Raw genomic sequence first — 16,093 nt, 5'->3', positions numbered from 1 at the left:
TGAAAATGTCTGGCTAAACCTGATCATCTTAAGTTCAATGTTTTTAAAAACTCATTGCAAACCCAGAGGAGTAGTATGAAGCTAGTTCAACACAGCCAGACCTTTCTTTGGATTATGCTTCAACAACACAGTTGTAGAGGACTGTTAGCAGTCATCTGTCAACCACTGGTATCAAGAGAAAAATGCATGTTTCTGACTGGTTGTGAGTGGTCGTCTGCCGAGCTCAGCTGCAAAGATGATGCTGCACCAAAAGCCGCCTTATGATTGCTTTGGTCACTAGCAGATTGCTGCGGTTGTCTGTCATTAGTGTGAAAGACACCAGCTAATTTGCAACGACTCACAATTTTCCTCTATGAGTAGCACAAACTAAACCACTTTTCACTCTTTCACTACCACTTGTTGAGTAGTTTGCCTGTATTTGCTGCCAGGTTGCTGCTGTCTGTCATACAGAACAACAGCAACCTATTAGCAAATAAAGCATTTACAAGGAGGTTTTCAGTGCAGCACCGTATACCTCTTTGCAACTAATTTCATACTAGCAACTTCCAGCAACATCCAGAAACCACTGTCGGCAGCCAAAATACACGCTTTCCCTAGCGATCAACAGTTAACAGGTTGCTGATGAGTCTCTAGGCCTGCATGAATGAGACTTAAGAAGTTGACTTGCCAGGAAGCATTAACTCATTAGGGAATACACATTTTTCCCATTTGTGACTGGTGGTTGGCAAATGGTTGCTGACAGGTCTCTAGGCCGATGTTAAAGAAGCAGTGGTTGGCTCAACAAAACCTAAGAACCCTATTAGACATAGTCAGCATAACAACAACAGTTACTACCTTTCCTTCTTAATCCAGGATTTGTTCATCAGGGTCATAAAAGGGCACATTTGTTTTATTGTTCAGAAAATGGATTATACTCAGTTTGCCAAGTACATTTCAAATGTCCACAGGCAGCAACTTGTAAATTTGTAAATTCTAACCCTAACCCATGTTTATTGTATCACTAAGTGCTCTTTCGTTGCTGCCATTTATTTCTAACACCAGGGGAAATGGCTGATATATAGAAATAACATTTTTTTTATTCAAGCCGAAGTGAAAGTCTTTTTTTTTTTATGGTTGTTATCTGTGACAAATAAAGATGGCTGCTTTGATTTTTAAGCAGTATCACAAGTGTGGAACATACCAGCCAGCAAATCAGGAGCTTGCATAAAAATATACTTATTTGTTCAGCATTCCTATTTGAATATATGGATATTGATCTAGCAAAGTTTGGCTCAACAGATTTGGAAATAAAAAATATCCCTACAACTGAGAATCTGTATTGCTCTTGATAATGTCATCAGGAAAAGAACTAGTGATTTGTACAGCTGATTTCAGTAGGAAACTCTAAGAATAGAAATAAATATGCAGCATTATGCATCTTTAAATATGCAGTTACCATGGTAATCTAACCAGGTCAGAAGAGGTCCTCTTAACGACACTTAAAAGTTTGGCTTTGGTCTCTACACACACAACTAACTCATTAATCCTGTTGGAGTTTACGCTCCTCAGATTTGTCTTTTTGAGTGGAACATTAATACTTTTGAAGAGTGAGTCCTAGAATTAGGGGGAAAAGATCTAGAACTGGATTTATCCTTTAATTAAAAAGCTTTATGCTCCACTACAAAGGCCAAAACAAAGGAAGGAATTAAAGCAAGAAAAAAAAAATTACAATTTATTTGAAACAACAAAGTTTGTAGCAGCTCTCCAAGGCATATTTTGTTGCTATGAGTATAGTATTTTGCTAGCTAGATTTGTTATGGCAAGACCAAGCATGATAAAATCAAGCTAAGCCACAAGCTTTGGAAAAAAAACTAGATAGACTAGAATTGAAATGATATAGACGCTGAGAAGAACAAAGCTGCTTGGCACTCAGGAGTCATTGTGGATGACTTAACACGAGGCTGCCTTCAACTGAAAAAAGACACCCCTACCCTCCACCTACAAACACGCACACACACACACACACACACACACACACACACACACACACACACACACACACACACACACACACACACACACACACACAGACACACACACACACACCCTCCCTCAGTGAGTCCTTCAAAGCCAGATTGTGGTCTTTAGTGTAAATAACATGTGCTGGGTTTGATGCAGACAGAATTAATGACAACACTCAGTCCAAATAACAGAGGGCTCATTTCCGTCTGGCCTGCTGTCCTTATGGAGATGAAGACACCTCATTGGCACGAACAACACATTTGTCTCTGTGTGTGCGTGTGTCTGCATTGTCTCCCACAAACATCATTAATAATTATTATTCGTAGAATTAAACTTCTGTTTTTATGAATGCTGCTTTGTTTCTGTTCTGGTCAGATCAAATTGACAGATTTATATTTTAAACCCTGTTTTCCCTCCAGGCTGTAACAGTGTAAATTATTTAGGTAAGGTTAATGAACAACCACGAATTCTCAGAATAGCTTTTTGATGGTCTTGACATACTTTTCACAACTACCTTTCTGTGTGAACTTATACATCTGCCTTTTCAAGTTTCTGTTTTTGTGTTGCAATTTTCATTTATTTGTATTTGTCATCAAATTGCTTCCACTTGACTTGAGCACTTTTCTCGTGTTATTCAGCGTGTGTGTGTGTGTGTGTGTGTGTGTGTGTGTGTGTGTGTGTGTGTGTGTGTGTGTGCATACACTGGAAACCAAAGAACCAAGTGAATCTTTCTGCTCCAGCAGTGACGCCACTCAGTGATTTAAAGAGGCAAACAGGGCCGACCGTCTCGCTGCACGGAAAGTGAAAATTACTATCCTGCTTTTGAAGACCGTTTACATTGTTGCTGTACAGGTACTCCTCGCTGTTCCTGCTCCGTGACTAAGTGCTGAGTCACAAGCCCCTGATGTGAAAGCAGGCAGTCCACCTCCAGCAACCTCTGTTGTGGTGTTCGGAGGGTGCCTGCTTCGAAGAATACAGGTTTATTGCCTCCGAGATATCTTGTAATGGCTGAGTGAGAAGAGGGGGAGGTGATGACTACACAGACAATTACAAAACTTGGGAATGCTGGAAACAGTTGTGCGTAATCTTGCCACAGGCAACAGGTGAATTGCTTGTTGAACTTGGGAAGAATGTTTTGCAGCATTTACAGTAATAAGTTTCCAGTATTTCTAATCTGCTGTTACTGCCAAGCCTTTTGGAGCAGAAATTGTGCAGCGATTGAAACAAAAAAACAACCCTAACCCTACGAGACAGTAAAATACCCCTGGTTTTTTCACTTTTAGGGGTGGGACTCGATTAAAAAATCTAATTAATTAGATATTTTGTAATTAATTAATCTTGATTAATCGCAAAAGAAAATTTGCCCCAAAGCGCAAATGGGGTTTTTTTTGTTTGTTTTTTTAAATTTTAAAGGATTTTATTGGGCATAACTTATAGACATGGACATAAATATTGTAAACTCAAGCACTTTTAATCTATGGGGGAAAATGCATTGAAACTGCATTTCAATGCAAAACAGAGGGAAAAAAAAAAATCCCTGGCCAAAATTGTGCAGACTTCAAAATAAAGTGTTATTTTAAGAACTTTAAGTACATTTTCAAAATGGTATTGTCTTTAAATAATAATAATAATAAAAAGTTTAACATAAAGTTCAGTTTTTCTTCTTAAAAAAATAAGGCAGAAACTTATAAGTTTATTTATACAGCTTCACCTTTAAACTCTGAATAACCTTAGCTAACATTATTTTGTACATTAGGCTAAAACAGTGTGAACATTAAACATTTTGGTGCAAAAAATAACAAATCTGTTGGACTCACAATTTACTGTCCATCTCTTTCAGCCAGTTACTTTGGCTACGTTCACTGCAGGTCTTAATGTTCAATTCCGATTTTTTGATCAAATACGATTTTTTTTTTTGTCTGCTCGTTCACACTACAAATTAAATGCGACAGCAAACATGCGCAAAAGAAGACGTCACACACAACGCGCTCTGTTTAGACCCAGAGCAAACAATATTGTTTGACTGATGGCCCTTAACCCTTTAAAACTGGTCAGAGCGGGCACGCTCCGTTTTGCGTAACTATTTTTAAATCCCGGTAGCACTGCAACCATGTGAGCTAGCGCAATAATTTTTTTTGCATATGAAACCGGAGGAGTTGTACTTACATCTTATGCCATCAGCTTGTCCTAGGTCACAGTTTCCTTCCACATACAGCTTTGCAAAAACTGCATAAAAAGCACTTGCAGCAACAAAAACATAATACTCCAGAAACACGCTTTGCACGATCCGATCAGCTGTTCATAACACTTCCTACGTCCATCAGCGTGAACTCTCGCATGTCCGCCATGACCTGCCCGAAACCGGAAGTGACGTCATTTTCACGGAAATGTAGTTTTTTTTACCATCAAGGCCTCATGAGCTTATACTGGTGTTTTTAAAAGTTATGTTTGACTTCATGACTTTCTGTGTCGTTTGTGGGATGCTTAGGACTCATATTGCACTGCTGGAAATAGTTTATTTTGATGCACATGCTGCTTTTTTGCAAATTTGCACTATAATATTTATTTTCGTTTTTCCTGCAGTGTATAGAAATTGGTGTATTTCAAAAATAAAACTATGAAGACACTCAAAATAAATTTCCTGTGGTGGGAAACTATTTTGTGCAACTTTTTTGTATTTACAGTTTTGAGGGACAAGCCTCTTAAATTTCTCTAACTAGAAATATATGTTAAAAAAACAAAAACGATTTTAAATTTTTTTGTAGTTTATTGCACTTTTTTGCAATTTATGTAATTACTATGCACTTTATGCATGCATATTATTAAAATTTAGGCTGTAATGGTTGTATTGATGTATAGCAACTTGAAAAGCTCCCAAAAATGGCTCTACAGCATGTAAAAATATAATATAAGCTGTGGCGGACTTGGTTCTATGGTAGGTCTTAAAGGGTTAATATAAAGACTTTGGACTTTACGTTTCCCAAGTTATTTTGTTTTTTACATAATAATGTAGATAACCTAATAATTATCCTTATTGCTGTTTTAGAGGAGCGGTGCTTCAAAGGATAGTCGCAAAATCCTGTCAGAATCTGCAGATTATACAGTATAAATAAAATGTTCACGTTTTTCCAACGTTGTCTTCCCAACAGTTTCACTGACATCTACGCTGGATGGCCAGGAAGCGTTCGCGATGTCTTATTGGGTGCTTCTCCGGAGCTGATAATTGGCGTCTGTCTTGTGTCGGTGACGTAAAAGACGGATTTAATGCGACATGACTATTCTAAGACATCGGATATGTATCGGATTCAGTACCACATACAAAAGTGACCCAGATCGGATTTGAAAATATTGGATTTGTGTCGTTCACACTGTCATACCATGATCTGATATGGGTTGCATAGGGTCAAAAAAAATCGGATTTGATGCGCTTTCGCCTGCAGTGTGAACGTAGCCTTAGACAAACTAGCCTGTTCACATTTTCAGAGCTCAAGTTTGCATTTTTGTTACTATGTGACCTGCAAGTCTCTCACATGGGACAGAAGTGGCAGGACTAATCAAATAGTTGCAGGCCAGGACAGAAAGCTGTGGGTGGGTCCCTGCTCGTCTGGACCACCACTGTAGTCTGTCTTGCTGATGGTTACACAGGGCTTCCTCATCTGAATCTGTAGCGCATTTTCTAACCCCCTATGTTCTACCACTGACAGTGGTCTCCAGTCCAGACCAATCCATTTTGCGAGAGAATTTGCAACTTTGTCCGATGTTGACTTATTAATTTCCTCTGGTTTCTGGTCCTGAAGCCAGCCATTTCATCAAGTTTGGTCTGCTGACACTTTTTGTTGGTACTCAAACTGCTAGCATAATCGGTATACCATGAAATCATGCATTGACAAAAGTTTTCCTTTGTAATGCAAAGTGCATTTAGATGCTTTACTTTTTTTCAAACTAATTAATCGAAAATAGCACGTTAAACCCCCACCCCTAGTTATTTTGTATATATCGCTTGGTGTTAGGGTATTCTCTGTCTGGGATAACTTTGGATTCCAGTTCCCATTTAAGTCATGGAAAAGGCAGCACTAGCTAGCTATGGTAGAATGACCTGCTAGCAAGACTACTAGTTGCCATAACTACCTATTTTTCAACATGACTTTTTATAGCTGTGAGCTAGAGCTGGGCGATAGAACGATAACGATATGTATCGCGATATAACTTTTACTCGATAGAGAAATTAAGCTATCGCGATAGACCTCTTAAAAAAAAAAAAAAAAGACCAGCCAATCCAAATTAAGTAGCGCAGAGCCGAACCAATCACAGCCGCAGCGTCACGTCGCGTGACTTGTAACGTACAGCACAAGTGCCAAGCCGCACGTGTGTTTGTTTGGGAAGCAGCCAGCGGGTAATGGAGGAAATGAGTGTGCCGACTAGAAAAATCAACCGAGCGTGACCGAAGAGAAAACAGATGATGGTTCCAACGCCGGAGAGATTGTCGAACGGAAGAGCCATAGAAGTTCCGTAGTGTGAAGGTATTTCGGCTATTTCAAGTCTGACAAAAAACAGAGTAGCGTGCACTGTAAATTGTGCCGAAAGCAAGTCTGGAAATACAATGAACTGGTGCATGCGTCACACTGTGCGCCACGTTATTGTTTCGGTGAAATGAATTTCTACAATACTGTTAATTCTACTCTCTGCAGTGTTTAAATGCTTACATATACACACAGTTACTGTCCATCCACACATATGACTCGGTTCTGCTTCTATGCCCCAGCTTTGTTTACTTTTTCCCACCGAGGCTTCTAGACTTCTGATTGGCCAACATTTCTGCACGGTTAGGAATCTAGCGCCACCTGCTGCTTTGGCATGTTCCTAGCAGCGTTTTTCTTCATTTCTGCCTTTATGTGTGGACGGGATTATTTTTTAAAACGAAAACGGAAAATCTCCGTTTTCAAAAATACCCGTGTACGTGTGGACGTAGCCTCAGTCTCTGACTGGAAGCGCTAATTCGTCATTCGGCTTTTGTCAGACTAAAGTAACTGTTAAAACTGTTTGAAAAGCTAAGCTATACAACAAGGAGAGATTGAGAATTTCCTTTTAGTTCTCAGTTTATTTGATATTGACAAAAGTTAGTCAGTTTTGTCTGTTCTTCTGTAACACAAACTAAGATTTATTTTTAGAATTAATATTTTGTTTCTAAGTGGAATTGACAATTTAGTAGTCTGTTTCGTTTGTTCTATTTTGAAACTTAAACGCTTTAGCGGCTGCCTTTTGTGTAGTTTGCAATATTTGCCTTTATTTATCTGAAAAAGTCTCATGTTCCTTAAGTACATCTACCCTGTTGAACTTATTATGGGAAATAAATATTTAAATAAAAACAAGCTGCTGATTATTTCACATTTTACTTGTGAGCAACGGCACATTTAAATCTTACAAATATAGTTATTTGGCTTATATCGTGATAGATATCGTTATCGCCTGAAATGAAAAAAACATATCGTGATATGAAGAAATCTCATATCGCCCAGCTCTACTGTGAGCACAAAAGCAATAACGTTGGTTTAAAAAAAAAAAAGGTAATTTATAGCCCTTGTTACTCTAGCCTCATGCACAGACTAAGGTACTAGCAAAATTTATATTAACTGATATGTTTGATTTTTTTTTTTTCAGAAGTAACCATAGTTGATGTATTATGTTATCTTCTAGATTATTAAATAAATGCAAACTGCTGTTTGTAGTTGTTGTTTTTCAGTGCTTAAATGTTGGTGATGCCACAGAGACCAAAGTAAAACAGTGTATCAAAAGCCCACTTCTGTCAAACGTGTCAGTGTCGTGTGATAGTTTTTCCTCCGTAGGTGTCCATGTCAAGCTCTGAGGAAAATGAAGTTGGAACTTTAATATACCAATGGATGGTCTCAGAGTTCAGTGGTAATCCTTTGCCTCACCCCACTCAGTCTGTAGAAACACATATGGATTGACAGTGCTTTAGGCGTCATCCATTGTTTTGCCTTCAATTAGGTGGATTGAATCTCCTCCATCAATTAGCCGACGTCTTGAGTTCCACTGTTCTTTTCACTCAGCGAGAGCGGTTCATCTCTTTTCACCTGAATCCCAGTGACACCTCGCCCTCTTTTTGTTGTCATGGGCTGCTGTAGCAGCTAAGGTGTCATGCCAGCTAAAAAGAAAAGTGTCTTCATCCAAACAGTATCACGCTTCTCTCCCATGGGATCAATAGCACCTTCTTTGTATGCCAACTGGCTCAATAATTCATGATGCCAATTTAAAAATGCAATGAAGTAGCTGTCACTTAGCACACTCTCTCTGCTCTGGCCCTTGGAGATGATCCCGCACGAAAGGCCATGCTTCCTGTCAGTGACTCAGTTTTTCTGTGTAACTTGAGCATAGGCTTCGCACCTCTACTGCAAGCTTCTTCTTGCTGGTTCACGCCTGGCTCTGTGGTGCGTAGTTACCACTCGGTTATTCGATCCCTGTCCTTGCTGGTTTCCTTTTTACGGCTCCATGATTAGCCCTATAGTGTGTCAGACTCTCCGTTTGACACCTCAGGTTGGGTATCTGCCTGTACTAGGTTTTTCTTTGTGAGGACACATTTCTTCCATTGTCTTACAATGCTCAGCAGGTAGAGAAAGGCCCAAAATTTCCCAGTGGAATTTAATTGTAATAAAATGATTGCATAGTTTTATGCAATACAATGCATACAATTAAAAAGATGCTATTTTGTGATGTACACACATTTTAAAACTGACTTTATGACTACAGCTGTTTTCATTATTTAATAATTGGATAATTGGGGATAGGCAATAATCTAATTAATTTCAAAATTTAAGTGAAAAGGAGATATAATCTTTGCAGATGATTTTTTTTTTCATTGTCCTAGTCAATTATTCGCTTTATTATAATACTTGATACAAAAGCGAGCATACATGGGAGTGCTTTTCCTTTTGATGATTTACAGATTAGGACAACATGTAGCAAATACAGCATTCATGCTTTGTTGCAAACGGGTGTGGTGCACAAGTTTGCTTCTCTTGATTTCAGTAATTGGTTAATTTTCCGTCAAACATACAACCATTTAAAATAAAATTTCATGGTGTAATGTTTCGCTTCATCAATCAAATGGCACACAAAAGTCACAAAGAGTTGCTGACATCTGGATTGAGTCCAGAGGACATGGGTCACTGTAACAAGAACTAATGAATTTTTAACTTGATTCTGAAGCGATAGGGAGAAAAACCCTTACGAAGAACATAGATGCACACAGATATTTTGCCCTAGATATTTATTATTATTATTATTCACTAATAATGATTTAAAAAGTGAAAATACTTTTTTTGGCACTTTATATAGTTGGGTGGAAACCAACATTTCCCTTTTAGTGCTTGGCAGTAGTGGAGTCGAAAAAATCTTTCAACAGGAAGAAACCACAAAGAGTGGGTTTCTACCTAGACTGGTGTAGAGGAGAGAAAAAACGTTTTTATATTTTGAAGTGTGGTTTTAAGTTAGGTGATTTCTACAGTTTAAAGTTTTTATCCTAACAGGTAAAATGATGCTATTTGTAAATGCATTCTTATTTGTGTTTATTTTATTTGCTGTTAACATCACATATTGGGGTGTCTGTAGCTCAGAGGAATGAGCAGGTCATCCTGAGCAGGTTTGATCCCAGGCTGCTCCAGTCTGTAAGCCCATGTATTCTTGGACAAGATACTGAACCCTAAGTTGCTCTCTGATCCAATTATTCATGTATGAATACTAGATAGTATTTAGGTGTAGAAAAAATGCTCGTATGGGTGGGTGAGGCATGTTGTATAAAGCGGTGTGGTGTGAGTCTACATAAGAGCCAGCCCATCTACCATTTTAAAACCAATCGTGCATTTTTCATCACTGAAGAGAAAGTTTTGTTTTCATTGGCTCACTATTTTTGAAAGTAGTGACATTTATTTGTGACAAAGGGCATGCCAATATGCCAGGAAAGACTCTCTTGAATCAAAGTCCATTATCGGCTTCTGACACAGTCTACTGCGTTTTTTTTTTGTGCTGCCTCCTGGTAATTTCCCACACATCTCACTCAGGGAATGTGGTGGCTGGTTGAGCAATCTGCAGCATCTGAAGACCTGTGATGAACACTCTCAGGGATATTTGCTACATACGTCACATTTGTTCACTGCCCTATAAATAGTTGCTTAGTTTACATGTTGGGCTTTTAGCGGTCACTGTTACCCAGAACTGTCTCACTGAGACAGTAAAGCTCTTATCGTAGAAGGAATGTACAAAATGTGGGTAAACGGGAAACAAGGAACGGCGAAGATAAATAATAATTAGCGAGTTTTCTTCAGTTTTCTGCTTTTCATTATTTGGTTTTTGATCAAATATTTGTTCAGTTTATTTGTTATTCACTATGCAGCAGCACTTTTGTGGAACAGCGAGAAAGAACCCAGTTTACTGAGAAAACCACCTTCTCCATAACCTCAAACCATCTCTTGGAGAAGAGTATTCCTATCATGAAACAATAAAAGATGTCACATTTAATTCTATGGTTCACTGAACTATTCTCTGCTTCTGAGAACCTGAGGATGAGCCAGATGAGCTTTTAGTTTTGGTAGAAGCTGATTTTTCTGCCAAGTACATACTAAAGCACTCTTTAATGATTTCCAGGCTTGTTCAAATTGGTAAAACATGTCAGCATCACTTGTAACATATGTTGAAATGCAGTAGATTGCTCAATCACATTCTAAGCAGTCAAGCTCATCAAAGCAACACATTCTCAGCTGAGCTCAGAACACTGTTTATTCACAGCATTTGCGTGCTTAGTGTTTTGGACTCCTTCCTCCATCTTAACCTTGTGAACTCTTTCTCGCCTTAAAATTTCCTCTGGTGTTTTCTCATGTTAAAATGGCCCACTTACAGGATATTTTGTCTGCATTTCCCAGGAATTTTTCAAATTAATATCACATGTCTGATGAGTAAAATATTGAAATTTTATTAGTTTTCCTTAGCATGGAAGTTGGAATGAATATCCATATTTAATGTCTGACTTGAAGTTATGAACTAGCAATGACCTAACGTCTGAGCCTCTGGTTAATTCATCTAGTGTTCACTAAAGCCTCGTCAGAAATGGTCTCATTGGAACGGTAGCCTTCAATAAGCTATTTTTATGGAGGTGAAAAGGCTGAAGTATGCCAAAGTATACAAGAACTAGATTGAAAATCAGTGGCAGCAGGTATTATGAATGGGAGAATATGAAATTTTCATCAGTTCAGCAGTGAGTGCCTACACTCACTGTTGTCCAAACACAACACCAGTGCAGTAAAAGTGTACCAGGGTAGAACAAGAAACAATTGAACACTCAGTCATGGATTGGCCTCTCCAGAGGCATTACTGAACAGAACAGAAGGCAGCCAACATCCAAAGAAGAGCAATGAATGTCCCTCAAGAAGCCCGGAGAACTATTACCGAAAACTTTGATGTTAAACTCAAATTTCATGTTTGATATACTATAGTTATGATTCTATACTTTCCTCTACTCTCATTACTTACAGGCAATGAGCGATAGGCCATTCATCCAGAAGCTGTTTCGACCAGTTTCACCTGAAGGCAATGCATACACCCTTGGTGACCTGCTAAAGGAAATGTACCCAGCTGCTATAACAAATGATGGTAAGTGGTACACACAGGCAAGTTCGAAGTGAGGGAGTGGGTGAAATGTTGTGTCTTCACTTTTTTTTTTTTTTTTTTTTTTGTAGTCAGCAGCGGAGTCACATTTGCATCTCCTTAATAACAGATAATGGCAATGCCATCAGGAATAATACAAGCATAACATCACTAACATAAACATACAAGACTGTAATGCTGACATCGCCACCAGTTAACACAAGAAGTAACAGAATGTGTTATCTTTGGTTTTCTTATCAAATGTGGGTCATGCCATATTCCAGAAGTGAGAGGAGAAAAGAATGGATTATTTCTTTTTTTTTTTTTTTTTTTTTTTTTTCTTCTTCTTCTTCTTCTTCTTCTTCTTCATGCTGCTACATGAGACATGTCTGAGATTCATTCTCAGAGATAATAAGGTAATATAACCATGAGATGGTCTCGGTGAAGAAAAACGGTGGTAGTTGCCAGAAAATGTGAATAGATATGGGGATGGGTAGATAAAGAGTTGTGAGTCATTAAGGCTATATTCACACTGCAGGTCTTAATGCTCAATTCCAATTTTTTGATCAAATCTGATTTTTTTGTGTGTGTGGTTCTTCACACTACAAAATAAAATGTGACAGCAAACACGCTCTAGTGTGAACGGTTCACGGCCCTCAAAGCAGCCTGCATGCGCAAAAGAAGACACACAACGCGCTCTGCTTACGGAAGTAAAAGTGGCGGCTACAGAGCTAGTAGGTGTTGTTGCAGCCGTCTAACAAATTTTGCACAGTCAAAACCGACAGAATTTTGACAAATTAATTAGAGAAAGAAGAACACTGAGAAAAAAGAGAGCCCGTGTTTTAACAATGGGCTTGTTTGGAGCATGGGCTGCTACCAGAGGTATATATGGACACAGAGTCGTTTAGCTTGAATAGAATTGTCTCCCCATATGCCTCGCTCCGTCTCCGGTTTCCGCTGCCATGCTTTCTCGTTTGTCTTCTCCGGCACTGATAATTGGCGTCTGTCTTGTGTCAGTGACGTAAAAGACGGATTTATTGCGACATGACCATTCAAACAGCAGTCGCTTTCTAAAACGTCAGATATGTATCGGATTCAGTGACCCCGCTCGGATTTCAAAGTATCGGATTTGGGCTGTTCAAACTGTCATACCATGATCGGATACGGGTCGAATAGGGTCAAAAAGTCGGATTTGATGCGCTTTCACATGCAGTGTGAACGTAGCCTAAGAGGCAAAGTCATGTGACATAAAGTCTTGAGGTGAGCTGTAATCTTAATAAAAGAAGGGGGGGGGATGTTTGGTACAAATGACAACACCTGTTTCTCACTATCAACTCTAAAAATGTATGATTTTTACAGTGGGTTTTCAGTAAAATAATTTATTTTTATTTTATGTTTTTTAAAAAGAACATATTCTGCAATTTAACAATAACTTTTCACAGGAAAGTGTGCAATGAGCTAACGGAAACGTTTCTCTTCTTGTACACATTTAAGAGTCATGCTGAAAGACGTCTTTCATTTCCCACAGCAGAATTTCTTCATCTCTAGAAAAAACTGAAATGTATTGTTGAAATTAGACTTCTTTTTTATATTAGAATATACCAGGGATTCAGTGTGTCGTTGAACCTCTTAACACTGACAGAAAGGGTCATTTTCACTGGTCTAGTCCACTTGAGATCAAAGTGGGCTATATTTGGGCCACGATGTAAAATGAGTTTGAATGCCTGTGTATCGCCTGTGTTACAGTTTTAAGAATAAGGAGAGAAATGGATCAATATGCTGAGATTTACTTACTTTATGTCCAGGTTTTGGGGCAGTAATCTGAGATGTCTGCTAAGGCCACAATATGATATTTTGAGCTCTGGAACCTAAAGATAATGGCTATGTTCTGTAAAGTGACCACTTGGGGAAAAAGTTACAAACAACATGTTTATCCTTTTTTTTTATTATTATTATTATTATTATTATTTTTATTTTTTTTTTAAATAAAGTGAACTGAAAGAGCAATGCCAGTTGCATATACATAAAATGACACCTAGTGTGGTATAAAGGCTTTGTTCACCTGTGGCATACACAGTTTACTTGCAGCTGTGATGGAGGCATGGAAATAATGAAAGAAGAGATAAGAGGAGAGGAGGAGAAAGAGAGCAGCAGCAGTCTAAACAGGCAGTGTCTGCGCAGGAGGAGAGAGGAAGTAGATAAGGACACAATAGTGTGTTAGGACAGAGGACCCACAGGAAACTCACCTGCATGAAAGAGACAAAACCATTAACAGCCCCCCTTCTCCCTCTGTCTGCCTAACTGTCTATTTAACATTCACTCTCTTTCTGTCTCGCCCTGATTGTTTACATTTAGGGCTTTCCGCAAGGATATAGAGCAGCCATTGAAGAAAACTAGCCAGCTAGGGACGTGTAGGTCCCCCAAAATAAAAACATGACTATAAAAGTAAAAATCTGGCCAATATGTTCACATGCACCTATTACTTTTTGTTAAGTTCTCTCTTTCTCTTATATTTAAAATAACTAAACTACGGACGACAAGCGACTGTTTTTACTTTGTTGTTAGCAACAATGACGGTAAACCCAGCGTTTGCCGTCCACTTATTTTCTACATAAACCTTTCACAATAAAGCTGAAGATCCTGTTGAGGTTTTTCAAAATAAACTGAAATGATGACAAACAGAAGGACCAGTCAAAACAAATCAAGGACCTTATTTCTAAACGACGGGCTACCTCTGACATGGACATGGTTTGGTTCTGAAAAGTGGGACATGGACAGAAAAGAGCCGTCAGGTGCTCAAAATAAACCTTAGACTCAAATGTTAGAACAGGCTCTTTCCAGCAGCATGCCGTGTAATAAATACTCACAAAGAAAATGGTGGCTGTTACAACTTACGTCTAAAAATGCAGTTTCATGTAGGGCTGTGCGATATGACCAAAATCTCATAACATCTATCGTCCCAATAACGATATAAATCACAAAAATTTAACATTTTCTGTAAATTCAGTGAATCTCGGGCAGCTCGACTTGTGTGAAGTGTTTCCAGTTGGGCGTCATGTAGCTGGAGTCGAGTGTTTTAACCGATGCATGAAACTATACACTTTTAGACATAAGATGTAACGGCCGCCGTTTTCTTTGTGAGTATTTATTACACGGCATGCTGCGGGGAAAAGCCTGTTCTAACGTTTGAGTCTAAGGTTTATTTTTTAGCACCTGACGGCTCTTTTTTTTCTTCTCATCAGTAAATACTCTGCATACTCTTTCACGTGATTCAGTTTATTTTGAAAAGTCTCAACAGGATCTTGAGCTTTATTGTGAAAGGTTTATGTGGAAAATAAACAAGCGGACATGCGATGGTTTTACCGTCGTTGTTGCTAACGACAACGCATAAAAACAGGCGCTTGTCCGCCTGTAGTGTGGTTATATTAAATATAAGAGAAAGAGAGAACTTTAACAAATTAATATAGCCACTGCAGTGACCATCAAAACCATGAAAAAATATTGCCGTAAACAGTTTATTTTGCGACACCACGAAACAAAAGATAGTTTTAAATGAAACGATGAAAAACGACATTTTTATATTGTCATCCGATATACATCGTTATATCGAACAGCCCTAGTTTCATGCATCGGTCAAAACACTCGACTCCAGGTAGACGACGCCCAGCTGCAAACACTTCACTCAAGTTGAGTTGCCTGAGATTCACAGAATTTACAGAAAATGTAAAATTTTTTACATTAAATACACAATAGCACTAAAAAGCTTGATTATTATCATATTTTAAATCTCCTAAAGTATGTAATTAGTTTTATTTCGGCACCAAGCCACTGCAAGATTTGCTTGTATCAAAGTAACCCAAGATGTTAGATTTTTTTCCAATTCTATACAACAAATAACACAGCACACAAAACACATCTTTTGCAGCTAGTACACTCAAAAATAATTCAAATAAAACAATAGAGTAGTGCTTTTTAGTATATGTCGACAAAAATGGTGCGAAGGGTTTAGGGTGTGATGCCGGCTTCTTCACTGTTTTGGTTTACCCTCACCCCTCTATAGCCTCAAAGCCCAGTTGAACAAAGCCTTTAACATCCATTGTACATTACCCACTTATCAGTAAATGGGAAAACTCAAAGCACAAGATATTTACTTTAAGAGTTGGTTAAGCCCAAAAGCAGACTTAAAAGTAAGTAAATATTGGAGATAGAGAGGTAGCGCCCTACCTGCTACAGAGCGTAGCCATTAACTTTACGTTCCAGAGCCAAAAATATGGTGTTGGGGCCTTAGCAGCAATATGGTAAAATATATTGTTTGGAGCACCCAGCATGGACAGGAATTGAAATCACTATATCAGAGGAACAGCATAAGTGGAGCAGTTTGGAGACAAAGTAAGAGAGGCAGGGCTGAGACCGTTTGAACTTGTATAGAGGATGGAAG

At 38.5% G+C, this 16,093-nt stretch overlaps 1 protein-coding gene across 3 annotated transcripts in view; it reads left to right on the top strand.

Moving 5' to 3' along the window:
• The window catches only part of atg5 (ATG5 autophagy related 5 homolog), a 49,534-nt gene that overhangs the window by 15,160 nt on the left and 18,281 nt on the right, over positions 1 to 16,093 (top strand). For all 3 annotated transcript variants that reach the window (XM_082552047.1, XM_082552046.1, XM_082552048.1), the window contains exon 7: positions 11,544 to 11,661. In XM_082552047.1, the coding sequence (XP_082408173.1) occupies positions 11,544 to 11,661 (118 nt within the window). The remainder of the gene's footprint in view (positions 1 to 11,543; positions 11,662 to 16,093) is intronic.

The sequence above is a fragment of the Aulonocara stuartgranti genome (genome assembly GCF_965226115.1).
Source record: "Aulonocara stuartgranti genome assembly, chromosome: 11".
Taxonomy (NCBI): Eukaryota; Metazoa; Chordata; class Actinopteri; order Cichliformes; family Cichlidae; genus Aulonocara; species Aulonocara stuartgranti.
The sequence above is the reverse complement of the archived record's forward strand: the minus strand, read 5'-3'. Positions and strand labels throughout refer to the sequence as shown.